Raw genomic sequence first — 9,488 nt, 5'->3', positions numbered from 1 at the left:
CTTGATTAACTTTATCCCTCTACAACTCTAGGAGGCAAGCATTATTCTCACTTTACAGGAACTGTAAATGAGGAAAATGAGGCTGAGAGAAAGGAAATAATTTCCCCAAGTTCACAGAGCAAGTGAGATGGTCAGTAAACAGAAGCAATGACTGTTCTAAGGCAGCAACACGTGGGATACAATCTCCGAGACTCCAAGGAAGGACAGACTGCAGGCTTTCTGCTTCTGGACTAGCTCCGATCTTGTTCCCTCAACTGCAGCAAATGGCACAGACCAACTGGTGTTGTAAATAGAGTTAACGTAATATATTTATTTTAAGTGCCATTCATGCATATCACTTCTGGCAGCAACAATCCTAATGACACTTGGAATATTTCTTTACAGCACTAAACAGTTACAAAGAATGGGTGCCGTTCATCATAGAGGCAAAATATGAAATCGTGCAATAGCAAAACTGTAGAAACATTAAAACACTGACTGGCCAACAGCAGTACAGAGAGCAGATTGTGTTTGCACAAAAAGCCAATGCATTTCATCACATATATACAATATAGATATGTACACATCACCCTCTGAATGAACAATATCAAAATACTCTATTCCATTTGAAATAATCCCCAGATTGATTCCCTCCCACTTCAAAGGACATCTGAGAGACATGTATTTACAAGAACACACATGAATGCATTTACATTTCAAAAACTGCCACAAATGCCAGTCGGATTATTCTCCTGGACAGAGTGCCCCCATTTGATTATATGCATTTGATTCTTTTCCCCAAGTCTTCAGTCAATTTCAGCCCAAGACAGAACTTGCTTTGCATTAACAACCACCCACTGAGACAGCCACTAAGGGATGCGGTGCACCTCACCAGGTAGCTGTGTCCGGCCAGAACCACCAAAAGGCCTGTCCTGGGCTTCCCAGCCACATTAACTAGAGTGGGATGGGTCCAGGTGGAAGCTCTGCCTCCAGGGCCATTCATGGTAAGTTTAAATTCTCACAAAAATATTGATCATTGCCAATCAGTAAAAGATTGCTGAATGGGAAATTAGCTTCACACAATTTGTAAAATCTTCATCAGTGGTTTCTACTTGAATCACTCAGTATAAGCTACTGCATTCCAATACTCAAACTGTTTAAAGTGCACATTGCTACCCACACAATTTAAAGTTTCAAAACAGCTATTTTGGTATCTAGAGAACAATAACTTGAGCAGACTAAGAATCACCCCCCCCCCTTTTTCCCAAGCTTTTTCTCTGCAGGCTGCTATCTCATCTTGCCTCTGATCCATCTAAGAGGGGCCTATTGGCTGCCTTTCCAGAATCCCCTGATTTTTACTGATCCAAGGGGCTGGAACTGAATTTCCTTTTTCATGCCAAGCAGGGGCCAAACAACAGGAACATAGAGCCCTTCCTTTCTCCCCAACCTCACCAGACCTTACCATGGCTGGCTTCCCAGTAATTCATTCAAGGCAACACTCCATTAAAAAAATATCCAGACGTTCACAAACACTCTCACATACACACAGAGAAATAAAGATGCTTTGCTTAGTCAAAGTAGAGATTACTCAATCACAGAATCAGTAAGGTAGTTAAAGTGACTTAAGCATGGGTGACAGAGACGAGTAACGCTAAAGAGCAACCAGTGAGCAGTTAGTACTCCTTGATCTGATGGCACATTTCTCCATTAGAACTGAAAAAAAAATTTGTTTTTGGTCTAAAGAACCAATTCAAAACCTATTCATTGCAAAAAAGAAATATCATTTCTCTCAGTTTCATTATAAAACTAAGACAATCAATCCATGCAAAATAACTGTGATATAAAACAAACAAAAAAAACAAACAACTAATAAAAAATCCTAAGATGCAGGCTGCACTCAAAGAAAGGAATCAAACGGCATGCATACACAGACACACAGGACAACAGAGACAGCAGGCCACGCAACAGTAACTGCACTGGAGAGTGAGGCAAATAAAACCCACGTGTGGCTCTACGCTCCTCTCGCTGCTTCCTAAATGGAAAGAGAATGGGGGGAAAGTTGCTTTATGAACACTGCCCTGCTGCTCTGTTGCCCAAATGAGCTCAGATTCAAATTCCAGAAAATCTTACTGAGCTAATGTCTCAATCAGCAAGAACGCAAAGATAGAGAATGTACTCACAAGGCAGGAGTAATGACAAAGAGAAGGACACAATCTCTCTCTGATTGTCTTGTCTGTAAACTCTTATCAAGAAAACTAATTCTGTGCTTGCAGACACTGCATTTCTCCTTAAGGAACCCAACAGGAGTTGGGCATTCACAGAAGATAGCAATAAATATTAAAATAACACTTTTGAATAATAAATACATAAGTGAATGTGGAGACGTTGATTTGTTTAAAAAGCCAAGAATGCCCAGATTCTAATCAATCAAATACATTTAGAACTGGCAGACAGTGCAGACTTAGAAAAACAGATGCTGACAAGGTACAACATGAACTCTAGAATCCCCCAGGCATCAAAAAACATCTGGTCGGTCCTTCCTGCTACTCGGGAACAACGTGCCCCTTCAGATTGTTGGAGTATCAGACTCTGGGTTCTCTATGACTTACTAAGGAGAACTCAATACTCACATTTCCAAAAAAGATTTTAAATAAGAGGAACTGGGCTTTGAAAAAAATCTATTTCCTTTCAGTTGCCTACATCAGTTAAAAGCATCCTGCAGAAAATAGCCTAACAAGGAATAAAAACTCACAGTAACTTTCTTCTCAAGATATAATAATCCAATTAGAAAAAAACTGAAGCCTTTTAGTAATTTTTGTACACATATTTATACATCTGCATCTATAAACTGCTTGCAGCAAAACAGGCTCTGTCTGAAAAATCAGTCTGGCACTTGTGGTCAACATCAAACTGACACAATATGTAAAAGCTGTTCAAATCACACAACAGTTAGGAGCTACATAGGGCAGCTGGCAGGGAGACAAACATGTAGTACTCGTCTGGGTCAGATAAAAGCAGTAAGTCATCCAGCTAAAATCTTTTTGATTGTCTTCAAAAAAAAATTTGATAACATTGGTAAAATGATTAGCAACTTTGTTTTCTCAACTGGATTCTCTTAAACCTTTCCCCTCCACTGCACAGAAAGGTGACACTGGGTCTGGTGCCTTAAGAAACAAGCTCTACACAATTGAATCCCAATCAAAGTCATCCTGGATGTCATCTGGAGGCAGAGAGCGCCGCATCTGGAAGGCTTGGGAAGGCATCATGTGCTGCTGGCTCATGGCTCCGTGATGGCCTGAAAGGAAGGCGGCAACATCAGCAGTGACTCCCCAGAGAAGAAAGGAAGGAGAAACAAACGCCTACTGAACACTTCTTCGTGCCAGGAACTCAACGTACATGCTCTCACTAATCACCCAGAAGTCTCTACAAGGTTCCCTTATGATCTTCATTTTATACGTATTCTGCACCCCACCCATCTCTCTGAAACAGGGAGTTCATTCCCTCTGAAGTAGCCTGATTCACTGCTGGGACAGCTGAAAAAGCGTTTCAGTATTAAACTCTGAGCACCAACCCCAACACACCACACCTCAAAGTACCTGCAATCGTTGTTCCCGGAGTGCTGAGTGCCTGTGGGATGTGAGGGTAACCAGGGGGCGGCATCACCGAAGGGGGGAGATTTTGCCTGGAGTCTATGTACAGATTTCCTAGTCAGATTGAAAAGAACAAAGAAGGAAAACCTATTACCATAAGTAAAACAAATCAAGCATAAAAATCTTAATAGAATTGTTACCTAAAACTAAATTAAGCAGGTAAAGTGAAGATGAAAACAGAAGGGAGAATCGCTCCTTCTGGATGCTAAAACTCTGCCAGAGGTGATGCTGCATTTTCAGACAGGGTGCCGGGATGGGTGTGAGTACACTGGTACTAATTTTGGCACTGCCTCTAATTCTCTGGAAGCTTGCAGGCCAGTTATGTCTGTTGTTGTTACATATCTTATCCTAGTTCAAAAGCATTTTCATACCCATTAGTTCATCTGAGTCTCCCCCTAGGCCCACAATGAAGGCAAGACAGGGATTATCCCATTTTATGGATGAGGCAACTGACACTCAGAAGGCTGAGGTGACTTGTCCAAAGACACATCAATTTGACAGAGGCTAGGGCTCCAATTCAGCTCTAACTCATAGGTTCTTTCCAGTAACGGTTGTCTCTACTGCCCTGATTTTCTCATCCTGAAAGCAGACCTAAGTGTGCCCAAGCTGATCAACAAAGTGACTGAAGGCACAAAATGATAGGAGATTTATATAAAGTAAAAGAGCCACCTCACAACGTATTATTTAGAAGTGTGAAGATGGGAAAACATAGATCTTATTTAAATAGCATTTCAGAAGGTTCTCAAATTAATATGCTTTCATGGACAGCAGTCATCAAGTGTAACAGCTCCAAAATGTCAATTACATTACATCCTAATGCAAAACAGAAAGGGAGGGGAGGAACCATCACACAGGCACCCACAATAACTCCTGGGGAAGAACCATGGTAACACTGGTTTTACATTATATGAAACATCTGGAATCCTGGAAAGGCTTTTTCCCTAAGGTCTGCTAGTGTTTCACACAGACTACACTTACACTCTAGGAATACCATAATCAAACTAGGAAACAGTGATCATTTTCCCAGAGAAAACAGAAAGAGAAGAAAAGTCTTCCTTTTGTATTCAAGGTAGGGCACACTATCTTTGGCCACTCTAAGTTTCCACCTGCCACTGGAAAGTCAGACCGTCCAAGTTTGACACAGTCTCAGAGATAATCTAACCCAGCCCTACTTCTGTTCATGTAGGTGAGGAAGTGAGATGAGAGAAGATGGCAAAGAACTAGGGAGAGAACCCAAGACTTCTGACTTCTAGCTACTGCCTCCCAAGATGACATAGTTTTTTATAGAAGAGTTTAAAGTCAGAACTTAGGTCTTTGACAAATCTGCTATATGGAAGACTTCAGAAGAAGAGAAAAGTTATACGAAGTTATAGCTCCAGTATATTTTTGCAGGAGAAAAAGTTCTGCCAAGTGCTGACCAGCCTTCACATTTGTGGCTCATGTTCTTTCTTAAGGTTGCATCAGGCTACAGGGGCTTCACTCCTCTGAGTAGAGGAGACAGGTGAGAATTAGAGAAGAATTATGAAAATAAACAAAAATGATAGGCATAGACTGACACCCACATTAAACAAATGGCCTTAACTTTTTGAAACTGTCACATTCATAACACTTTTACTTTCATGCAGAGATTCTCATTACTTCTCATTTCTGCCCCCATGTTCTCTGAACAATGAGAGTGTACTCAGACTTTCTAAGCAAGAAATTAACTTACAAAGCAGCTTCCAAAGATTTTTGAGATCCTATAACCCACTCCAGTATTTTTGCCTCGAGAATCCCACGGACAGAGGAGCCTGGTGGGCTATAGTCCATGGGGTCGCAAAAAGTCGGACACGACTGAGCGACTAATAACATTTAGAATGTAGTCATGAGAATTTAAAAATCTACCCTGCGCTGCACACCTAAAGCTAATATTGCAAATCAACTATATTTCAACAACAAATCTAATCACAAAACATATTTCTTGAAAATAGACTTTTGTTGAATGACCATTCATTCATTTAAGAAGTATTTGTGCTAATAAGCACAGCTCTACGTGCTAGAAATATGTAAACGAAAAATCAAACTCCCAGTCTTTTTGAAACCTGTTTTCAGATAACTGGGAAGAACGAAGATGGGAGGAAAATAAATTAAACAGTACGTTATATACACTATGGAGAAAAATAAGGCAAGGAGGGGGAAAAGGAGTGCTGAACAGTAGGTGCTATTTAAGTAGGATGATCAGGGAAGTCATCACTTGAGTAGGTGCTTTTTTAGGGAAAAACTTGAGTCATGTGTCTATCTGGGGAAATCACTCAAGACAGAGGAAAGAGCAATATGAAGGCCCTGAGGTAGGTGGAGTGTGTCTGGAGTGTCCAAGTAACAGCAGGGAAGCCAGCAGTGCAGGAGCAGGGGCTAACAGGAGGGGAGGGAAAAGAAGACAAGGGCAGAGAGTAATGGGGGACAGACTACGTGGGGCCATACAGGCCACAGTGTAAGGACGTTGGTTTCTACTGAGAAAAGTGGGCACTAAGGACGGGTTTTGAGCAGAGAAGTGATGAGACTTCTCTGTCACACAGAGCCCTACTTAAACCGCCAAGTCCAGCTGAAATGCATCATCTTGTACAAAGCTTTTCTTTCTCCCCAAGACAGGTAAGCCCTTTTCTCTTAGTCTCATCACCCTTTGGCAGAAATGCAGTCCTCATAATACAGTATTTCTTGATAGACTTGTCTCTCTTATCAAGCTGTGAGCCCCTTGAGATCAGGGACTATTTGGGAGAGAACTCATTATTCCTAGTTCCCACTATATAGTCAGGCATAGGAAAGCTGTAAACAAATGTTTGCTGAATGAATGCATGCACACCTATTTGTATTTAATGACCTTTAAGCAGAGCATCACATTAAGAATAGCACAACTAGAGGACGTATACATTATTGGACAAGACAAACCGTAAATACAGGTAAAATGATTTAAGAATAAGAGGCAATACACTGATGTGTTAGAACATTCTTTACTTCTTCCCCCTTCCACATGAACACGTTATAACACTAATTTCTGGCATCTCTAAGAAGCCCGAAGAGGTATTTATCAAAAGCAGAGTCTTGAAAACACACAGGACAGGAAGAGTTTGAACGATATGGAGAGGCTATATTCTGGGAGTCAAGATCTATATCCAAATGAACTTTGCCATTTTAGGCAAATCACTTTCTCTCTTTGGATCACAGTTTCCTTACTTGTTAAATAAAAGGATAAAAATAACAGCTCTCTGAAGTCCCCTCTTACACTACATTTCTAAGAAAATGTGGTGAAGAATTATTGGGGGATAGAGATGAGAGAAGTGAGATATCTGAATAAATGTGAAATAAAGAGGGATGCAAAGGAAAATAAAAGGATGACACAAAATGGCTAGGACTTAAAACAGAAAGAAGCAGCCAGACATGTAAAAAAAAACAAAAAACTGAGTGTCTGTGAACACACATCAACAGCCAAGAGGTGACAGATACTTAACACCAGAGTTGATCAACATGGCTTACCAGGCCAGGGCTGGCTAAAGTTCTTTTGACTCAGAAGGAAAAGTCTAAAGTTGGGAGACAAACACTATGGGAAAACTATAGGTCTTCTGCATCTGGCAGGCTGTGAACGAAGTAGCACTGAGAATCAAGAAGGAATTGGGGGACCCTAGCAGGAAGGGAAGCGCTGAGAATAAAAATGAAAGATGGCAGAAAAAAAATAAGAAAATCATAGCCACAGGACTGGAAAAGATCAGTTTTCATTTCAATGCCAAAGAATATCCAAACTACCACACAATTGTGCTTATCTCACATGCTAGCAAGGTAATGCTCAAAATCCTTCAAGCTAGGCTTCAACAGTACATGAACTGAGAACTTCCAGATGTACAAGCTGGATTAGGAAAGGCAGAGGAACCAGGGATCAAATTGCCAATATCCACTAGGTCACAGAAAAAGTAAGAGAATTCAAAAAAAACATCTACTTCTGCTTCATTGACTATGCTAAAACCTTTGACTGTATGGATCACAACAAACTGTGGAAAATTCTTAAAGAGATAGGAATACAAGACCACCTTACCTGCCTCCTGAGAAACCTGCATGCAGGCCAAGAAGTAACAGAACCAGACACGGAACAACAGACTGGTTCAAAACAGGGAAAGGGGTATGTCAAGGCTGTATGTTGTCATCCTGCTTATTTAACTTACATGCAGAATACAACATGTACAATGTCAAGCTGGATTAATCACAAGCTGGAATCAAGACTGCCGGGAGAAATATCAATAACTCCAGATAAGCAGATGACATCATCCTTATGGCAGAAAGTGAACAGGAACTAAAGAGCCTCTTGATGAAAGTGAAAGAGAAGAGTGAAAAAGCTAGTTTAAAACTCATCATTCAAAAAGATCATAGCATCCAGTCCCATCACTTCATGGCAAATAGATGGGGAAACTGTGGGAACAGTGACAGACTTTATTTTCTTGGGCTCCAAAATCACTGCAGATGGTGACTGTAGCCATGAAATTAAAAGACGTTTGTTTTTTGGAAGAAAAGCTATGACCAACTTAGACAGCTTATTAAAAAGCAGAGACATTACTTTGCCAACAAAGGTCTGTCTAGTCAAAGCTATGGTTTTTCCAGTAGTCATGTTTGGATGTGAGGGTTGGACCATAAAGAAAGCTGAGTGCTGAAGAATTGATGCTTTTGAACTGTGGTGTTGGCGAAGACTCTTGAGAGTCCCTTGGACTGCAAGGAGATCAAACTGGTCAATCCTAAAGGAAATCAGTCCTGAATATTCATTGGAAGGACTGATGCTGAAGTTTCAATACCTGGCCACCCGATGCAAAGAGCCCACTCAAAGACCCTGAGACTGGAAAAGATTGAGGGCAGGAGGAGAAAGGGGTGACAGAGGGAGAGATGGTTGGATGGCATCATTGACTCAATGGACATATGAGTCCGAGCAAACTCTGGGCGATAGTGAAGGACAGGAGGTTTGGTGTGCCACAGTCCATGGGGTTGCAAAGAGTCAGACACGACTGAGCAACTGAACAACAACAAAAACCAGAACACAACAGTAAAGATCAAGGATCAAAAAGAAATGACCACAGACGTCTAGAAAGAAAGGGTTTTAAGAAAATAATCCAGGATCTCAGTCTAGAGAGAATCCATAAGAGACACCTGGCCACTGTGACAGGACAGCAGTGGATGAGACTCAAGAAGACCTGAGCAGGCAGAGGAAAACAATCAGCAGGCTTGAAGAGAGGATAGGACAATGAAAATTACCAAGACAGATTAACAGAAAGAAAAAAGACTGAAGACAAGCAAACAGAGCCTAAGGGACCTGTCAGACACTAGCAAGCAGCCCAATTATGCGTTCTGGGAGTTCCATAAGAAGAGAGAGCAAAGGGCGTAGAAAGACTATTTGAGCACATAATAGGCAAAAACCTTCCAAATTTGATGGAAGACAGGAATATAAACATCCAGGAAGCTCAATGAACTCCAAGTAAGGTAAAGTCAGAGGAACCCATACCAAGACACATAATAAGCACATTTTCAAAAGCCAAAGATAAAGAGGGAATTTTCAAAGCAGCAAGAAAGAAGTGACTTGTCACATACAAGGGATTATCAATTAAGACAATAAGCAGATTTCTCATCAGAAATTTCAGAGGCCAGAGGATCAATCTATTCAAAGTGCTAAAAGAGAGAGAGAGAGAGAGAGAGAGAGAGAGAGAGAGAGAGAGAGAGAGAAACCTGTCAACAAAGAATCCTACAGTTGGTAAAAATGTCCTCTGAAGAGTGAGATAGAAATTAAGACATTTCCAGATGAGTAAAAGCTAAGGCAGTTTGTTACTGTTAGACCTGTCCTGGAAGATAATG

The 9,488-nt window shown here is 41.0% G+C and overlaps 1 protein-coding gene across 23 annotated transcripts in view; it reads right to left on the bottom strand.

The window, feature by feature from the left end:
* Positions 1–290: 290 nt before the first annotated feature.
* The window catches only part of FOXJ3 (forkhead box J3), a 228,997-nt gene continuing 219,799 nt past the window's right edge, over positions 291–9,488 (bottom strand). For all 23 annotated transcript variants that reach the window (XM_081492333.1, XM_081492325.1, XM_081492320.1 and 20 more), the window contains 2 exons: positions 3,576–3,683; positions 291–3,274 (listed from right to left, as the gene is read on the bottom strand). In XM_081492333.1, the coding sequence (XP_081348459.1) occupies positions 3,159–3,274; positions 3,576–3,683 (224 nt within the window). In that variant the 3' untranslated portion in view covers positions 291–3,158. The remainder of the gene's footprint in view (positions 3,275–3,575; positions 3,684–9,488) is intronic.

The sequence above is a fragment of the Giraffa tippelskirchi genome, chromosome 5 (assembly GCF_054371585.1).
Source record: "Giraffa tippelskirchi isolate mGirTip1 chromosome 5, T2T-mGirTip1v1.2.pri, whole genome shotgun sequence".
Classification (NCBI taxonomy): Eukaryota; Metazoa; Chordata; class Mammalia; order Artiodactyla; family Giraffidae; genus Giraffa; species Giraffa tippelskirchi.
Note: the sequence above shows the minus strand (reverse complement) of the source record. Positions and strands in the feature narration are given on the sequence as shown.